An 18,818-nucleotide genomic window follows, 5' to 3' on the forward strand; every position below is an offset into this window, starting at 1 on the left:
GGAACCTCTTGGCTCTGATCCGGCCCAGCTGGGGGTATGTGACCTGCCTCAGCTCCCATCTGATACGTGGGAGCTCTCAGGCCAGGTCTCAGGAGGGGTTGCGCCCTTGTGACACACACATACAGGTGACTCATGGGCCCAAGAGCTGCTAGCCCTGGAGGCTGAACCCTCTCCCCCTCTTGGGGCACAAGAGGGGAATGAGGTTGTGAACTTTACCCGCTGCTTTGCAGCAGGTGACCCCTAAGATCGTGGCCCACTACTCCACCTGAGTAGGGTCACAGATCAAAGAGCTTAGGGACCATCTGACCCTCCTGTGTAACACAAGCCATTTAACTTCATCCCGTTACACATGCACTGAGCCCAAGAACTTGTGTTTGACTAAAACATCTTCCAGACAAGCCTCCAGCTTGGATCTGGGACACCAAGAGACGGAGAATCCATCACTCGGGAGGTAGTTCCAATGGTTAAACAGCCATCCAGTTAAATGTGTGTCATTTTTAATGTGATTTTCTCTGGCTTCAGTTTCCAACCATCGGTTCTTGTCCTGCCTTTCTCTGCTAGGGCAAAGAGCCCTGCAGGACCCAGGGTTTTCTCCCTGTGAAGATACTTAGATGCTCTAATCTGGTCCCCTCTCAATCTCCTTTCTGATAAGTGAAACGGACTGAGTTCTCAGAGTCTCTGCATTTTCTCCAGCCTGCAAATCAGTTTTGTGGCTCTTTTCTGCATCCTCAACAACTATCCAACAGCCTTTTTAAAACGGGGACCCCAGATTTGGCCAGTCTCCAACAGCGATTGCTCTCCCCGAAGCCGCAGACAGAGATAAAGCTGCCGACTGGCTCTTTCTGCTGCCACATCGCCCCGGGAGCCGGGGGAGTCGTGTGTCCAGTGTGACCCTGCGATCCTTTGTGGAGATGCTGCTTTCCCGGATCCCCCTGGCCCCCCATTCTGTAGGTCTGGCCAGCGGGCCTCACCCCCAGCGAGCACCCTGCATGTGGCTGGATGAAAACACAGGTTGTTTGAATAGGCCCAGAACCTGCTCTACAGCGATGCTCCCCCAGCCCGGCTCATTCTGTGCACCCCTGGCCTGGCCTGGCCCACTACCCTGCCCCCCCGCCTGCCCTGGCCCCCTGTGCCCCGACCCAGCCCAGCCCACTGCCCTGCCCTGGCTCCCTGTTCCCCTGCCCGGCCCCGCTGCCTGTCCTGGCCCCCTGGCCCAGCCCAGCCCACTGCCCTGCCCTGGCCTGGCCCCCTGTTCCCCTGCCCAGCCCCCCGGCCTGCCCTGGTCCCCTGAGCCCTGGCCCAGCCCACTGCCCTGCCCTGGCCCCCTGTGCCCCGACCCGACCCAGCCCAGCCCACTGCCCTGCCCTGGCCCCCTGTTCCCCTGCCCGGCCCCCCTGCCTGCCCTGGCTCCCTGTTCCCCTGCCCGGCCCCCCGGCCTGCCCTGGCCCAGCCCAGCCCCCCTGCCTGTCCTGGCCCCCTGGCCCAGCCCACTGCCCTGGCCTGGCCCCCTGTTCCCCTGCCCAGCCCCCCGGCCTGCCCTGGTCCCCTGAGCCCTGGCCCAGCCCACTGCCCTGCCCTGGCCCCCTGTGCCCCGACCCGACCCGACCCAGCCCAGCCCACTGCCCTGCCCTGGCTCCCTGTTCCCTTGCCCGGCCCCCCTGCCTGTCCTGGCCCCCTGGCCCGGCCCAGCCCACTGCCCTGCCCTGGCTCCCTGTTCCCCTGCCCGGCCCCCCGGCCTGCCCTGGTCCCCTGTGCCCCAGCCTGGCCTCCCCCCCACGGATAGGCCAGGGCCTGGCCCCACGCTGCGCGCGTGCTCCAGGCTGACCTTTGTCCTCTGCCCCCAGATGGGGTCACGACCCCCGAGAAGCCGGACCGCGCCGGCTCGTGACCTTTCCCCTTCAAACTCCCCCCCTGCCCGCGCAACGCGGTCCGGCGCCCGCCCCCGTCACGTGACGGGGGAGTCAGCTGGGCCCGGCTTCCGGCGCCGGGGGCAGAAGGCGGAAGCGCGGCCGCGCGGGCCGAGCAGGGATATGGCCGCCGCCGCCGCCGCCGGGCCCGCCGCGCCGCGCACCAAGACCAAGCGGAAGCGCTTCGTGCCCCAGCGCCTCAAGGTGCCGCGGGCGGCGGACCCGCTGCTGGGCGTGTTGGGCTGGGGCGTCCAGCACCAGGTGAGGGCGGGGCCCGGCCCCGGGACCCCCCCCACCGCCCCCCCCGGGGGCCTCTCCTCACTGCCCCCCCCGACCCCTCCCGCCGCCCCCCCCCGGGGGCCTCCCCCCACCGCCCCCCCTCCCCGGGCCCTCCCCCGATCCCGGCCCCTCACTGCCCTCCAGCATGACTAGCCCCCTCCCTGATCCTGGGACCCCCTGATCCTGGCCTGGGGCCCCTGGAGACCCCCCTGCTCTGCTGGTTTGGGGCGTCCAGCACCAGGTGAGGGCGGGGCCCGGCCCCGGGACCCCCCCCGCCCCCCCCCGGGGCCTCCCCTCACTGCCCCCCCCGGGGGCCGCCCCCCCGGGGGCCTCCCCCCCCGTCCCCCCCCGGGGGCCTCCCCCCACCGCCCCCCCTCCCCGGGCCCTCCCCCGATCCCGGCCCCTCACTGCCCTCCAGCATGACTAGCCCCCTCCCTGATCCTGGGACCCCCTGATCCTGGCCTGGGGCCCCTGGAGACCCCCCTGCTCTGCTGGTTTGGGGCGTCCAGCGCCAGGTGAGGGCGGGCGCCTGGCCCCCCACAGCCGCCGGGGATGCCCTGATCCTGGCCTGGGACCCCGCAGCCTCCCCTGCGACTTCACTGCTCCCCTGGCCTGGGGTGTCCAGCGCCCGGTGCCCCCCAGGGCTCCCTGATCCTGGCCCCCCATTATCTTCTGGGGCCCCCCTGATCTTGGCCTGGGACCCTCTGACCCTGAGCCCCTTAGATGTCACTGCCACCCCTGGGCTGAGGTGTCCAGCCCTGGATGAGGGCAGGGTCCCCAGGACACCTCCCTCCCGCTGTGCCCCTGGGACACCCCCCCCCGTGCCTCCCCCCCCAGTCTGAGAGCCTGTGATTCTCCCCCACCCCTGACCTCACTGCCTCTTGGGAGTGAGTTGTGGCCTTCAGCACCAGGTGAGACCAGGACACCCCCCCGCACTGTCCCCAGCCCAGGGCCCACTGACTCCCTCCAGCCTAGAACCTCAGTGCCCCTCTGAGCTGGGGTATCCCCCACCAGGTGAGACACCCCACACTATTCCCATTAGTACCTGGGCTGGGCATTTCCTCTTCCTCTGCTTCCCCCCACCCCAGTGTGAGTCACAATGTGAATTCGGCTGAAGCTGCCCCTTTCTCCAGCCTTCAGCTGAGGCAATGGGTCTGACGGGGGGCGGGGGTGGAGTCCCAGTTCTGCAGGAGTTGGGTAGATCTGACCCCTTGGGTGTGGGTGTGAATTTTGTGGGGTTTACTGCTGAACGTCTGTTTGTGCCCCCACAGCTCCTGGCGACTGTGGTCCTTAAATAGTCCTGATCTCTAGGGCTACAGCCGTGGAGCTTGGTAACCAGGTCACAGCGCAAATCAGGGCAACTCCCTGGGAATGAGGGCAGAATTATTCCAGTCTGTAGACAGGGAAAATGAGGCTCCTAGGCGCTGCTGGCATCACAGTCCTCTGCTCAGACCCCCTCCGAGGGAGCCCTGTGGGGCTTAGAAGGGGTGGCCTGCGCCTTTCGAGGCATGTGTACCGTGCTCTGGTGTTTGAGCGCCTAAGCCCCCCTGCCTGATGGCGACTGGTCTGTATGTGGGATCCTGGTAGGCAAGAGCTAGTGAGATCCTGAATACAAAAAGCACTTTGTGACCCACGTCCGGGGCGCAGCATCCTCACGTAGCAGCAAGCTGAAAAGGGGAGAACGTCCCAGCCCCATGGTGCCAAGTGGGACCTGGAGCAGGCATCTGCACTGTGGGATCAGTGTCTCAACCCACACTCCTCTCGGGTGCGCCGTACCAGGGCCATCCCCTAGCCGCAGGCTGAGACCAGAAGCCAAGGGACCTGCCTTCTGATTTCAGGGGCTGTAGGTGACACTCCAGTCCAGCCCCCTAGAATGCCAGAGCTCTGTGTCCTGCTTAACCAGCCCCAGAACAACCCGGACTTCACAGTGTAGCAGGCTGATGGTATGTGGGCCTTGTAGCATGGAGTGTGGTGGTCCCTTAACCCTAGCCTGGCCAGCTGCTGCCTTCCTGGCTGGTAGTCCCAGGTGGCGCCTTTGCTTTGTTGGCTCCCTGTTGTTTGGTGTGTTTCATTTGTGCCATGGCTTAAAAAGATCATGTGGCTGGGTAAGAAACGGATCAAGTTTTCGAACTGGTGGAGCTCAGATCTCTCGAGCGTCTGGTTGCTCGTGGAGTTCAAGCGTTCTCTCGGTGTGGGCTCCCACGCGCATGGACTTGCAGTGTTCTGTTAAACTGCCAGGATCCCGTCGTGTGCCATCGCTTTGTGTCTCAACGCTGGGGCTCTTTGTGTTGAGGGCAGGTTTATTTTGATGACTGCGGCTTGGCCCCTCGCGACGGACGGTTCCCCTCTTAGGAGCAGGTCCGTGAGCTCTTAATGGGGCTCAGCTGGCCATTAATAACTCTTATAGTGTCCTTCATCCCCGGCTTGCAAGCACCTCTCAGAGAGGGAAGTACCATTTAGGGGGAACTGAGGCACGGGGCAGGAATGGGACCTTGACCAAGATGGTAGAGCTGGGATATGAAACGGGGGGGGTCTCTGAGGTCTGGTGTGCTCCCAGTGACTCTGCTGGAGCTTGGTTGCCTTCTAGCTGCTGATGGCAGAGCCCCAAAACCTCGCTGTGCAGCTTTGGGGACTGTCCGCATGGAGTCTGTAGGGCAAAGCTGGGTGGGGCGCCAACAGCCCCGCCCCAGATCTCAGTGGCCATGGCGTCTCCTGCTGCAGCCTCCCCTTACGTTGGGCTCGCTGCAGCCAGCTAAAACGGGAGCTCCCACCACACGCATGCCCTCCCAGCCAGCTCGCGCCTCCCACAGGTTTGAGTGGTCTCTGCTCCATGCACCTGGGGTTCGGGGTGGAGTCTGAGCAGCTACAGGCCAGAGCCTGGCTTGTCCCAGCTGCTGCTTTCCTCTGCCGTGCTTGACACCACTATGCCTGAGCAATGGGTGAACCCCTCTGTGTTAATCCACAGGCCGTTCCCAGAGCTCCCTGGAACGCCAACTGACGGGGTGCTTGCTGCCTGAATTAGCTATTTATAGCCGCTTACGCTGTTCCCCTGGGCTCCTGTCACCCCGTTCCAATGGCCTGGCTGTATATTACCCCGTCCAGTAGGGGGCGGTCACAGGTTGCCTGGCACTTGCTGTCCGGTTCATTTGGAATAGCCCTGGGAGGGGAGCTCAAATTCTTCCCTGGCATCTCTCTACTGACGTGCTCTGGACATTGCCAAGCAGCCTTCTGACCAGGCCCTGAGCTGGGTTTTTTTGGCCATCCCAGCTGGCTCTGAGTGGCTGGGTTGTCTCAACTCTGCAGGGACTTGCTGGGATCGCTGTCCTAGCCCCCCTGCTGCGCCGTTAGCAGGAATGGAAGCTGTCCCATGGAGCGTTGGCTCTGCCTGCTTCTGTGCACCTGGATGAGGTTGGCAGGGTACCCAGCAGCAGGTCTGAGCGCCCCTGGGGTTTGCACGCCGCCTTCTGAAGCTCAAAACCTGCACATGGGGTGGGGAGTAACCCGCTTGTTCTGTGTTGCGTTGCCAGATCAATGAGCTAAGCCAGGTTCCCCTGCCGGTGATGCTGCTACCCGACGACTTTAAAGCCAACTCTAAAATCAAAGTGAACAATCATCTCTTCAACCGGTGAGTCGCTGCAGGAGGCTGCTGCCCCCACGGAGTCTGCGTGCTGGGGGGGGGGGGGGCATGTGCGTGTGCACGGTTCACTGGCTGGTATCGAAATAGCTGTGGTTGGATCTAGTACATTACGCCCCCAGTGCACCAGGGATCAGCTCAGGAGAAAGCATGGTTGGCGTCGTCCTGGATGATTGAGTCCTGCCTCTGTGTGGAGGATTGGGCTCGACGACCTTTCGGGGTCCTGCATCTCTCTGATTGCTTCTGTGCTGAGCCCAGCACCCCGGTTTGTTGCTGCCCTTCCAGCATCACCTGCAGGATTTAGTCAGCTTCCTGCCTGCTAGAGCTTATGAAAGCTCTCCGGGCTCTTCTCGCAAGGGCTGATGTGCCCTCCGGTTTGGGAAGCTTTGTTTGGGTTCTCCAAATTTCCACCCTGGCTCAGCCGGCTGCAGGAGTGTCGGGGGGCCACGGGATCCATGCTATGCCGCAGCTTTTAAACAGTCCCTTGGAGGAACCCCTCAGTGAGCCAGGCCCCCCCACTTGCTCCCCAGTGGGTCTCACTCTTCCTCAAGGGCTGCCTCAGCTCCCGAGATTGGCTCCTGGTCAGACTTTCCCCGCTGTGGATGCACTGCTGCCAGGTAGCCATATTCAAACCCGAGCAGGGTTTATTAGGCAGCTGGAGCCCAGCCTGGGAAGCCCTGGGAGGAGCAGAGAGAAGCAAAGGGTAAGAGATCTCCAACTGGCAGCACCAGGGCTCTGCCCAGCCAAGCTGCTGCAGATCCCGTCTTGGCTTGCTCTCCGCCGTCCCAGGTCAGAGCTCGGTGTCCCGGAAAGGCCGGTTCTGATCCTACCCCGTTGTATCCCGATTGGTGTCATAGTTCATTCCCTGAGGCGTCTGTTGCCTTTCCAAACCCTCCATTGATACGGGCTGGTTCTAGCCAGCCCCCAAAGAGCCCCCCCGCCCACCCCTGCATCCAACGCCCCTCGTGTCTTCTGCTTTGCCCAGGAGCAGCCCGCTGCCCCTGAGTCTCCCTGCACTGGGCGCAGCCTCTGGTGCCCTCAAGCTGGCAGCCCCTTGGCACTGCTGTCTCACTTGCTGTGCTTGACGTAAGCTGCCGTTTCCCCAGCCGCTTCTGGGCCTAGCACCCTGCCCTGGAGCTAGGGAGCCATCGCTGCCTCTGCCTTCCAGCCTTAACCACCCTGTACCTGGGCCCAGGCAAAAACTAAACAGCAGATGTGACCTGAAAGCCCCCGTGTGGGATTCGCTTGCACGGAGCGGGGCAGCTGGGGACAGCACCGCCATTCTGGCAAGGAGTTGGCTCCTGAAGCTCTGGCTTGTTGCTGAATGGGATGTGAGTCCCTTTCTCTGACTGCAGGGGCAGGGCAGGTGGGCACGTTGCTCCATTGTGACCACTTAGTCAAGAACTGCCGCGAGCTAAATCCTGCAGCCGGTCGTTTGGAGACACAGCCCGTCGGGAGTTAAAAACAGTCCGTGATGGAGGTTCCACCACGGGCTAATTCCCCTCCCTGGTAAACATCCACCTTCTTTCCCGTCTGACGTTGTCTAGCTTCAGCTTCCGGACGCTGGCTCTTGCTTTGCCTTTCTCCGCTTGGTGGAAGAGCCAGTTGTTAGATCTTTGCGCCCCATGTAGATACTTACAGACTGAGATCAAGTTCTCTGAAAACACCCGCTCCATGTGCCGCAGCTGTCAAAAAGAGAACAGAGTTAGGAGCCCCTCGGAAAGGGAGAGATAATCAGACAGAAAATATCCTAACGTCACTATAGAAATCCGTGGTACGCCCAGCCTTTGAATGCTGCGCGCAGATCTCGTCACCCCGTCTCAGAAACGATGTATTTTTCCAAAGAATTGGGAAAAGAACAGAGAAAGGTGTCACGGAGTCCCCAGGCGATGCTCTGGAACTGCTCCCTACGAAGCCAGTCAGGACTCTGGGGAAGTCTCCTCTCTGGGAGCAGCCTGTCTCCAGGGCAAGAAGCTCACACGGCTTCCACCTTCTTGGGTCTGACCTCAGAGCATTCAGCATCCTCTGCCGCCCCCTGCGCTTCCCACAGTGAGTCCGCCCAGGCGGGCTCCTGGGGAAGCCAGAGAGTCCTGCCCCCCAACTTCGCAGTCAGACGTGACTCTTAGCCAGCCAGTAAAACAGAAGGTTTATTAGACAACAGGAACATGGTCTAAACCAGAGCTTGTAGGTGCAGAGAACAGGACCCTTCAGCCGGGTCCATTTTGTGGGGCAGTGAGCCAGACAACCACGTCTGCACTTCACTCCACATCCCCAGCCAGCCCCAAACTGACACTGACTTCCCCTCCAACCCCTCCTCCTCTGGGCTTTGTCCCTTTGCTGGGCCAGGGGAGCACCAGATTCCTTTGTTCTCCAACCCTTTAGCTGTCACCTTGCAGGGGGGAAGGGCCAGGCCATCAGTTGCCAGGAGACAGAGTGTCGGCCATTTATGTACAGTGGCCCTTTGCTCTGCAACAATCACACCTCCCTTATCCCACCACCTAGAGATTTAAGAAATGCATGGGGGAAACTGAGGCACCCCTACGGTATTCAGAGGATACATTAAGAACAGTCCCACTTCGTCACAAAGGGCAACAAAAATGATTAGGGGGATGGAGCAGCTTCCATGTGAGGAGAGATTAAAAAGACAGGGACTGTTTCTCTTAGAAAAGAGAAAAGGAGGACTTGTAGCACCTTAGAGACTAACACATTTATTTGAACATAAGGAGTGTTGTTTACCTCTTCACGTGACCCAAGAACCAGGGGTCAGCCAATGAAATGAATAGGCAGCAGGTTTAAAACAAACCAGGAAGTAGTTCTTCACCCCATGCACAGTCGACCTGTAGAACACATTGCCGGAGGATCCTGTGAATGCCGAAACTGGGTTCAAAAAAGAGTTAGCTAAGTTCACGGAGGACAGGTCCAGCAATGGCTATTAGCCAAGATGGTCAGGGGTGCGATCCCATGAGTGTCCCTAAATCTGGGACTGGCCGACAGGCGATGGATCACTCGATAAATTGCCCTGTTCTGTTCCTTCCCTCTGAAGTATCTGGTGCTGGCTGCTGTCGGTAGACAGGATACTGGGCTAGATGGACCTTTTGTCTGACCCAGTGTGGTCGTTCTAACATTAACCGTCTCTTCACTTAACCTTTGCTTTGTTAATCTAAGGAGCTCAGTCTGTCCTTATAAGGCAGGTTTCTGATCCCGTAACCGTTCTTGGGGCTCTTCTCTGAACCCTTTCCAAGTTATGTAGCAACATCCAGAATGGGACGCAGGATTCCAGCAGTGGTCAGCCCAGTGCCAAATATCGAGGTAAAATAACCTCTCCACTGTCCGCTCCAACTCGAGATTCCCCTGTGTCCTGGGCTGGCATTAGATTGGCCACGGCATGGCACTGGGAGTTTGTGCTTAGCTGATTATCTGTCATGCCCCCCCGAATCTTCTTCAGAGTTCCTGTGTCCCAGGAGAGCGCCCCCTGGCCTTCTTGCACCTGCTTGTTGAACCCTTGCCAGCGTCCCCACCTGCGGGGTGATCCCTGGCTCTGTCTAGTGTCCTCCAGCCTCTGCCTTCTGCTTTGACTGCCAGCCAGGAGGTCCCCGATGCCAGAGGCGGGTTAAGGTGCCCACAGGTCGGGCGGTATTGGACTGAATCGCATGGTTACAGCTGTGACTGTGTCAGGCTCCTGGTCCCTTCCCGGAGCCAGCTGGTCCCTCTGGTTCTAAACACTGACCCCCCCCACCCCTCCTTTGCCACTTCAGGGAGAACCTGCCCAGTCACTTCAAGTTCAAGGAGTACTGCCCACAGGTCTTCCGCAACCTCCGCGAGCGCTTCGGGATTGATGACCAGGACTACCAGGTGGGTAGCACGTTCCCTCGACACCGAGTGTGTCTGGGGTGGCGGGGGGAGGTGTGTCCTGGGCCCCCCGTTCCAGGGCCCTCTGTGCATAGAGGGGGACGTACACAGACCCGGGCAGCTACCCTGCGCCCCTTAAAGCTTTCCTTGGAACGCCCGCCTCTTCGCCGGGGCGGGTTGGGACCGGCTGAGCTGGGGTTGGCCACAGCAGCCTTGTTGCAGCCCTGGCCGATTCTCTGATATCGCTGGGGTGGTGCCCCTCACTGGGGCACCTTGGCAAGGCAGGCCGCTGAGAGATGCCCCTGAAACTCACCATCTGCCCCATTAGAGGGTGGAATGCCCCGGAGTGGGATGTCCCTGGTGTGCCCCGGGGTCGGCGCCAGGCGTGGTTCTCACACCTGCCCCCCCCCCCCAGGTCTCCCTGACACGCAGCCCGCCCCACTACGAAGGTGAGGGGAGCGACCGGCGTTTCCTCACCTCCTACGACCGGACGCTGGTGATCAAGGAGATCTCCAGCGAAGACGTGGCTGACGTGCACAGCCTCCTTTCGCACTACCACCAGGTATGGCTGGCCAGGGGGCGGGGAGGAGGCTCTGAGGTGTCCCTGCCTTGCCACCAGGGGGCGCCAGAGCGAACCTGCCTGCTGCTGGGAGGAAAAGATCCAAGTTCTAATCCCAGCCCTGCCACCAACCTGCAGTCACGAGGGCACGTCACGGCGCCCCCCCCCCCCTTTCTGGCTGGGGTCTCCAGAGGCATGACCGGCTGGTGCCTCGCTCTCTGCCCTGGCCCCTGCTGGTCTGACGTGGCCCCGTCTCCTTGCAGTACGTGGTGAAGTGCCACGGGATCACCCTGCTGCCCCAGTTCCTGGGGATGTACCGGCTCAGCGTGGACAGCGAGGAGACCTACATGCTGATCATGAGGAATGTGTTCAGCCACCGGCTTGCCGTGCACAGGAAGTACGACCTGAAGGTAACGGGGCCGGCGGGCAGGGCCAGGGGCGTTCACCTGAGCCAGGCTCCCGGGGCACCCACCGTCCCTGCAGAGACACGGGCGGCTGATCATACTGCCGGCCCGTCTAGTCTGTCAGGGGGATCCCGCTCTCTGTTCCCCTCCTGTGAGGCTGTGTCACCAGGGGTTGGCCCAGAGCATTGCTCCCCGAGGAGTCGATTGCCCTGGCTGCACCCGATTGGTCTCTCTGCCCTGAACCCCGCTTTCAGCAGCAGTTCAATAGACCCCCTCCTTCCCATTGCCCCTGCTGGGTCTTCCCTGGCCGAGGGAGCTTCTCTCACACCTCTGGACCCCAAAGGGCTCCCACAGGCTGGTCGGGATCAGGGTCAGGCCAACCGGGGCTGTGCGGTATCCGTCTGAAACACCCCAGGACAGGCCCCCATTGGAGCTGTGGCTCTCATCGCTTTCCATACCGGGACACCACGTGGCAACCTAGTTTAGGGGCCCCATTTCCCCACAAAGGGCAGGTGGTTGCGACCCACCCTGGACCTGTTCGTGCCCTCCCCACCCCAGCATGATCCCAGGTGCTGCGGGTAGCTGTTTGGAGAGGCCATTGTCAGCAGCAGCTGTGTGGAACTCGGCCCAGTTGCCTGGACGGATCCCATAGCCAAGTGGCTCGGAGGCCCTGGGACTAGCCCGGGGGCTCAGGGCAGTGAGGGCATTTAGCCGCTTGGCTCCCATCCATAATAATCAGGTGACAGTCCCCTAAATATCCCCCATCTTCTCCCTCTTGCTTTGGCTTCTTGCGGCCACCTGCTCTGTGCCTCTCCCCACAGACTCCTGGGTATATCTGACCCCTCCTCCTCCTGTGGCCGGGGTGGGGCTGGTGACTAATCGACGGGTACCTCTCTTGCAGGGCTCCCTGGTGTCCCGAGAAGCCAGCGACAAGGAGAAGGTAGCTGGGGATGGCTGAGGGTGTGGGGGAAGGGGGGGGCGTGTCTCTGACCCATAGATCTCTCCACTCTGAAGCTCGCTTCCTTGGTACCTAGCTTGTTCTGGCGGGTGACAGTGCCCAGCCTCCAGGACAGCAGGCAGGGGGCCTGAGCCCCTGACTGAGAGGCATCGCCACCCCCCAGTGAGATGGGCGGGGCGGGGGGTGACCCTGTCGGAGGCTGCTCCGGTAGGCCTGGCTGGTGGCTCCCGTGGCAGTCGGGGCGGGGGGGGGGTCCTCAGGCTGCAGCCGTGGGAGCGGAGCCTTGCTTCCCCTTCTGCAGGTGTTCCTCAAAGCACCTGAGAACTCCGCCCCAGCTTGGTATCCGGGCCCTGCCATGCCTGCCTGGAGATTGGGTCCGTGGGCCGACTACCATGGGACTCCAGCCTTCTGGGATCCACCTCGCTGCTTGGCCCCGCTGGGCACACAGCCGCCTCCCGGCTGGGCCGCCCCACACCGAGTGGGAGCCGGGGCGAGCAGCCAAGTGAAGGGGGTGGCAGCTGTTGGGAATGCAGCCCTGTGCTTCTGGATAGGGAAGGGGCTCGGGTTTGTTCTCTGGGATCCTTGGGGCTGGGCAGCAGGAAGCTATGGGGTGTCCTGTGCCCAGCTTAGAGGGATCTTGCTGCTGAACGGGCGTTAACAAGGGCCTGCTGACTCCATGGGAAGAGCTGGGCTCTGTCCCCTCGGGGTGGGGGTAGGGGAGCCGCCGTCTGGTCTCCCCCACCCTAGGGAGGTGGAGCGTAGGATGGGCCTCTGTCTCTGATCTCTGATGTGGTACCACTGCTGGGACGGGCCAGCAGGTGGGTTTCATGGGGCGCTCTTGGCGGTGTGGGGAGCCAGGCTGGGCTCAAGCTGGTATCCCCTGGCCAGATGGAGCATGCCGGGGAGCAGCCCAGCCCCCTTCGAAAGGCAGCTCGAGCTGGTGAGGAATCAGCCGCTGTTAAATCCCGGCCTGAAGCACCGGGCAGGGGGAGCGGTTCTCAGCCCTGCACGGCCACCCCTCTGCCCGCTGCCCTCCAGGGTGGGGGTGTCCAGGGCAGCAGCCCTCTCCCCCAGCACAGGCCTTGGTGGGCTCCGTGCGGAGCTCTGCGGGCTTTGGGGTCACCTTACCAGCGCTCTCCAGCTGTGGCTTGCTCTGGGGGGACTGATGCGAAGGGGCAGCAAGGCTGGTTCGTGGGCAGGAGTGGGGACGAGCTGATGCCAGCCTTGGTCAGAGGCTCGCTCTGTCTGGCTGGGGCCTGTGATTGACTAACCAGTCGCGGCTCTCCTCGAGAGCCGTTCGGGGTGGAGGGGGGAATGACCTGAGTTAGCCGGATAATCCTGATCTCATAAGTGGCCTCCCCTGCCCTAAAGCCCGGGGTGGCGTCAGCCTCCAGTTAATGAGATTTGAGGGCCGCGAGATAATGGCGAGGGAAGGTTGATGGGATTGGAGCCTTCGGCTCAGCTGCCGGGGGAATCCTGCCAGGCTGAGGGGCTCTGGTGCTGCGTTGGGAGCCAGCCGCCGGCTCCTGTTGAGTCTTGTCTCTGGGGGGAACGGCTCCCTTACGGCCGGGCTCCTGTCACCAGCTCCTCCTGCCTTTGGGCACGGGTGCCATGTCCCTGGCCCCGCGCCCGCTGGCTGGCCCGGCTGCGGAATTCCTGGGGCAGCGGGTGAGGAATAACCTGGGATTCCCAGGCAGGGCCCTGTGGTGCAGGCGTCCTGGGCTACCCAGCCCGGGGGGCGGAGGGATGTATGTTCTGCATGGCGCTTCCAGGTGGGGGGTTAAATGGGGCATTTCCCTTGGGTTCCACCAGGCGGACCAGGTGGATTCTCAATTTTGGACCCTTGCAGAGGAGGTGGGGAGGGGCACTGCATTACCTGTGGGCCCCTTCACCCCATGGGCATGTGCCCCCGAACCGTCCCAGGAGGGGCAGCCCCTAGTCTGATGGGGTCTCTTGTTAGAGGGGCTGTGGGTTGCGAGGGGGTTTCACGGGGCCCAGTGCAACTCTGTGAACTGGGCTGCTTTGCAGGCTGTCCCTTGGTGCGTGGCCCCGTGTGTGTGAGGCTCCCCCCTCCACCCCCCAGACCACTAACCGTGTCTGGTTCCTTCCAGGTCAAGGAGCTGCCCACGCTGAAGGACATGGACTTCCTGCACATGAGCCAGAAGGTGTATGTGGATGAGGGGCAGAAGGGTGACTTCATGGAGAAGCTGAAGAGGGATGTGGAGGTAGGGCATGCCCCCTGGTGGGGCGGGGCACGGGCATGTCTGACCTCCATGCTGAGGTGGCAACTGTCCTGTGTCACCTTGGGAAGGCGACTGGGATCGATTGCGGGCACCACCTGCAGGAGGGTGCTTGGGGGCGTCTCACCTTCCCAAAAGAGCTTGTCCTCCCTGAGACGATCGGCCCAGACCCGCACGGGGCAGCCTGTTAAGCACAGCTTGTCTAGCAACCAAAACCGGCTTGGGGGCTCTGCCAGACCCCTTGGGGCGCGTTGCCACTGCTGGCAGGGACTGAAACCTGGGGCAGAGGGATCGGGGGGGGTCTCAGCCGTGAGAAAGAAAGGCAGTGCCTTGGGAGGCTTGGTGCCCGGGTGCCCAGCAGCTCTGCCTGTGCCAGGCAATATGTTACAGTGAGAGCCGCACAAAGGAGAGACAGCAGGGCTGCCTTGCCAGGGTCACAGGCTGTTGGCAGTGGCTGGTACCAAGGGCCTGGCACTGCTGGGTCTCCCACGCCCACAGTAGCAGGTCCCTCGCGGCTCAGCTGACATTCTCAGCTGTGGAAGGGGGGGTTCCCAAACGTCCCTGCAACCCAACGGAGCCGGAGAACTGCATCATGGGCCATGTCTAGCACCTCTTCCTAGAGTGTGGTGCAGCCCTGTGCGGTCGGGGTTCTCCCTGCCCTGCAGATCGGGGCAGGGGAACAGCCCCTTAGAGCAGGCCAAGGCAGGGCCCTGGGCCCTGCTCTAACCACTAGGTAACTTGGCCTGAGTGGGAGCAGTGGTGGCTTCTAAGGAGCCCCCTGGGTGGAATGGAGCCTGTCCCTGCTGCCCTGGTTCACACCCTGCCCGCTGCGCCCCTAGTTCCTGGTCCAGCTGAAGATCATGGATTACAGCCTGCTGCTGGGCATCCATGATGTCCTCCGGGCCGAGCAGGAGGAGGACGAGGATCTGAAGGAGGAGGAAGAGGAGGGGGAAGACGTCATGGCTGTGGGCTCCTACGGGACGTCCCCCGAGGGGATCGGCGGCTACCTGAACTCCTACAAGCCGCTGGGCCCCGGGGAGTTCGACCCCTACGTTGACGTGTACGCCATCAAGAGCGCGGAAGGTGAGTGGGGCTGGCAGCGGCATGCCGGGGAAGCAGGGTTCTGGGGGTGGGTAGCTCTGTTCCTTCCTCACTTGCTGGCCAAAAAGGTGTTCAAAGGATGGGAGCCCCCGGCCCTTGCGTTCGGGGATGGATTTTCCCCGAATGCCTCGAAAACGGGGCCCCAGCCATGGGCGCTGGTCCGGAGCGCTCTGTGTGGCTGGTGGGTCGCATGGCCCTTTGCAGCAGCCTCGGGGCCAGGTGGCGGGGACGGGGATGGCCGAGGAGCTCGCTGAGAGTGGCAGGGCACAGATCCACTGCGCCTAAGGCTGGACCCCGGTCAGGGAGCTAGTGGGTCCCTGCCAGGATGTGGAGAGGGGTCCGTTGAAGTTCTGGCAGCCGGGGTAAGCCAGGGTGTGGCCTTTCCCCCAGGCGGGCCCCAGCCGGAGGTGTACTTCATGGGCCTCATTGACATCCTCACGCAGTACGACGCCAAGAAGAAGGCCGCACATGCCGCCAAGACTGTCAAGCATGGGGTGAGTCCCGCTCGTACCGCATCCGGGGCAGGGGGACGGAGCCTCCTGGCCACATGGGGACCGCAGGGGAAGGGAGGACGGCAGCTGCAGCCTCGATAAACTCAGCCGGGCTGCCTGGCCTCTGGCCTGTTGACCAGCAGAAAAGCGGGCGTGGGAGGGGGTGTCAGAATTGTGGGGCATAAACCCAGGCGCCTAGCATGCTGGCTCTGGGCTCTGCCCCCCTTTGCCCCTGGGGGAGGCCAGGGGAGCAGGAATACTTCCTCCTCCCTGGTAGGTGCCCAGGGCCTGTGAGCCCATTTGGCTCCTGGCAAGTGTTGGAAGGTCTCCCTGGGGTGTCGGGGAGCCTCGCCGGAGTGGGGCTCTATCTGGGCAGGGCCGCGTGCCCCAGAGCCACTTGGCTCCTTCCCAGAAATGTCTGATTGGTGCTGCTCCTGGGGGCACCCGGCTGGCAGGGCTCCTCGCTGGTCCCCAGCTCTGCCCCAGGGCAGTTGGCGCTGACGCTGTTGTGCCCCCTGCAGGCCGGCGCGGAGATCTCGACCGTCCACCCCGAGCAGTACGCCAAGCGCTTCCTGGACTTTGTCACCAACATCTTCGCTTAGTCGTTACCTGCCTGGAGAGGCCCCCCTCTTTCCCCCCGCCCCCATCTCGTCTTGTCGGAGCTGAAGATCAAAGGGGTCCCCTGCACCCCATCCCTTGGTCTTAGTGCCCCCCCTCTGTTTGCTGGCCGAAGGGCTCAGCTGAGCTCGAGAGAAGCCTGGGGGCCGGGTGGGCTCGGTTGCAAACCAAGTGCCTTATCTTTATCTGCCCTCACTCGCCCAGCCGGAGGGGTCTCGGGCAGGAGAGAGGGGAATGGATCCTCTGACTGGGGTGCGGGGGGGCGGGGGGGGCTGCTGGCTGAGGGGCCCTGTCTAGTGCTGGGGTCTGCAACCAGCCCTGTCTAAAGGGCGGGGGGGGGCAGCCCAGGCCCGGCAATATGCAATAAGAGATTCCACCCTTTCGTGCCTTAGAGGGGGCAGACAAGTTCCTCCCTAGCAACAGTGACTCCCCCTCCCCCACCTTCCCTGAGCCTGGGGTGGCAGCAGATCCCCTCTCCTGCCCACCCCCATGTGCACTCTGTACTCTGTTCCCCCCTCCCCCCCCAACCCCCAGAAGGGAGAAGGTTCTCTTGGCCTGTCCCACTGTGTAATTTATTCCTAGGTGAAATCTCCCAGCTGGGGTCACGGGGGGCGTTGTTAACACTAGTTTGCATTGGGGTCCCAGCCCCTCGCTCTGCAGCCATCTCTCCCCACACACTACGTCCCCCTGGGGTCATGGCTGCTGCTGGCTCCCCCGGCGCCTGCCCCCAGCCTCACCCGCACGAGGCCACAAGCCGCGTTAGGTGCCGAAGCTGGGGTTCGAGCCAGGGCCGGGCTTTGGGCCACCAGCGCTCATGTCTCTGAGCCGCTGGGGCCGGGACCTGCTCCTCAGCCCTGCGTGCCGGAGTAGAGCGACTGGACACAGAGCTGGCTGCCCCCGGCTGTGAGCACTCTGAGCCCATATGCAGGGCTCCTGGGGCTGGCGGGCCCTCCAAGGAGTTCCACCCTTCCTCCAGCAGGAGGCGCTTGCCCCTGCCTCGGGCTGGGGCCTGACCAGCATTCACGCGGCAGGGCAAGGCTCATGCTGGATTTCAGCTTTGCCTGCCCAGGGTCCCAGCGGCCCCATGGAGGGGGCATGGCGTCGCTGCTGCTGGGGTTCCTCCCCTGGCACCTGCTGCCCATGGGTTGGGCTTTCCCCTAAATGTGGGGCTGCTTCTGCCCTTGGCCTGAGCCCTCCTCAGCCCTGGCTTGGCTCGGGCCGTGAGCTGACAGCTAGCCCGGGGAGGTGGGGGCTGGAGGGAGGCCCAGGCCGGGGCAGGGCTTGGGTGGGTAGTAGCAGAGCCGGCCTCTCCCCGGGCCTGGTCTGCAATCCATTCTCCCCACTGCTGCCTTGGGGGGGCCCACGGTAGAACAGGTCAAAGAGGTGCTCTGAACTCGCGCCGGCCAGGCCGGACGAAGTGACTACTCCCCTACCCAAAGCGGGCAGGGGGGTCCGCAGGGGCTCCCAAGCGGGAGAGGCGGTTCCTTGCCCTCTAGCCATCCTGCTGCGGGCAGTAATGCTCCGTGCTCTGGCCTGGGCAGGGCCCCGATCCTGCCCTTGGGCTGCTCAGGGAGAGGGGCCCTGCCGGCTGGGCTGCAGGTGAGTCTGTTGTATTTTTGTAAACTCTGGTGTATTTCCCTGCCCTGTGTCTGGATAGAAATAAATTATTGACTGACAGCAGCCTGGCTCTGGGTTCTTGGCCGGGCCAGGAGGGGCTACTGCCCTGGCAAGCGGCCAGCAAAGGGAAGGAGATACGGGGTGGGGCAGAGCCCACCCTGCCCCTACTAGCTGTCTGGGTAGGGACTAAGGCTTGTGAATTTCACCATCCATGCTTGGGGCGATGCCAGAGGCAGGGGTGAGGCTACGGTGCCCCCAGCCAGCTGCTGGGAGGGCAGGAACAGGGAGGGTCCTTCCTGACCCCTGGAGCCTGGGCATGAGCTGTGTGGCTACAGGTGATCCTCGGTCCTTTGGGGCTGCTGGCCCCTGCCCTGGGGGCGGCCCTCAGAAGCCCGGAGCTGGGGCTGAGCCCCCATCTCTGGTAGGGGAGAAAAAGGTTCTGGTGTTTTGTAGCCTCCCCAGCACCTATCTTGACCCATCCGGCTGCTTCTGCCGATGGGGGGGAGAGATAACTGAGTGGTACCCCCAATGGAGGGGGAGAGTCTCCTCTGCCCCCCCCATGGCTCCTGGCTTCAGGGCCACCCCCCAGGGGAGCTCCTCCTCATCAGCCACCTCTGTCCCCTTGCACCCCCAGCCCTGGGCTGCTGCCTTGGGCAAATTTCCCCCCCCCCCCAAGCCTCTGCCAGGGGTGGAGTTGGAACTGCCTGACCTGAGCGCTGGGGGGGGGGTTCACCATAGTATTATCTGCCCTCCCCAGTACGCCCAGCTTGGGCTTTTGAGCTTTTAAAATCCTGGCTTGTCCACCTGTCATGGGCTCGTCTCCTCCCCCCACTGCTCCGGCGCGGGCAGCTCCTCTTTCTTCTCGAGCCCCTGTGATGGGCCAGGATACGAGTGGACTGTGCACTGGGTGTTACGGGGCTTGTGAGAGGGGGGCAGTGAAGCCTGGCGGGTACGGGGCTGGGCCTTAGGACACCGGGGTTCTGATCCTACTTCTCCCCGACCTTCTGTGGGCCCTTGAGCAAGTCGCGGCCCTGCTCTGTGCCTCAATTTCCCTCCCTGATCTGGCTGCGGAGCCTGTGTGCGCTTTGGGTGAGGCCCTGGCTCCAGGTCTGCCTGGGGCAGTGCCTATCACCGTGGGCCCCACAACCTTGGGTGGGACCC

The 18,818-nt window shown here is 62.8% G+C and overlaps 1 protein-coding gene and 1 long non-coding RNA gene across 5 annotated transcripts; one reads left to right on the forward strand and one right to left on the reverse strand.

Moving 5' to 3' along the window:
• Positions 1–475: 475 nt before the first annotated feature.
• Positions 476–1,896, reverse strand: LOC311510421. The gene is made up of 2 exons (XR_014709088.1): positions 1,826–1,896; positions 476–995 (listed from the first exon to the last, which is right to left on the reverse strand). It is a non-coding gene; the product is annotated as an uncharacterized lncRNA (long non-coding RNA).
• An 85-nt stretch (positions 1,897–1,981) lies between these two features.
• PIP4K2C (phosphatidylinositol-5-phosphate 4-kinase type 2 gamma) lies at positions 1,982–17,720 on the forward strand. 4 transcript variants are annotated; one of them, XR_014709085.1, is made up of 11 exons: positions 1,983–2,168; positions 5,714–5,811; positions 9,576–9,672; positions 10,085–10,231; positions 10,492–10,638; positions 11,534–11,572; positions 13,702–13,815; positions 14,670–14,913; positions 15,322–15,425; positions 15,944–17,563; positions 17,617–17,720. XR_014709085.1 is itself a non-coding variant. In XM_084610041.1 (10 exons), the coding sequence occupies exons 1-10, from the start codon at positions 2,031–2,033 to the stop codon at positions 16,022–16,024; spliced, it is 1,209 nt and encodes a 402-aa protein (XP_084466167.1). In that variant the 5' UTR covers positions 1,983–2,030; the 3' UTR covers positions 16,025–17,720. The 4 variants fall into 4 exon arrangements, 3 of the variants coding, with proteins under 3 accessions (XP_084466168.1, XP_084466167.1, XP_084466169.1); XM_084610041.1 differs by having other exon boundaries at positions 15,944–17,720; XM_084610043.1 differs by lacking the exon at positions 1,983–2,168 and adding an exon at positions 2,410–2,427 and having other exon boundaries at positions 15,944–17,720.
• Positions 17,721–18,818: the final 1,098 nt, after the last annotated feature.

The sequence above is a fragment of the Lepidochelys olivacea genome, assembly GCF_965140295.1.
Source record: "Lepidochelys olivacea isolate rLepOli2 genome assembly, chromosome: 20".
Taxonomy (NCBI): Eukaryota; Metazoa; Chordata; order Testudines; family Cheloniidae; genus Lepidochelys; species Lepidochelys olivacea.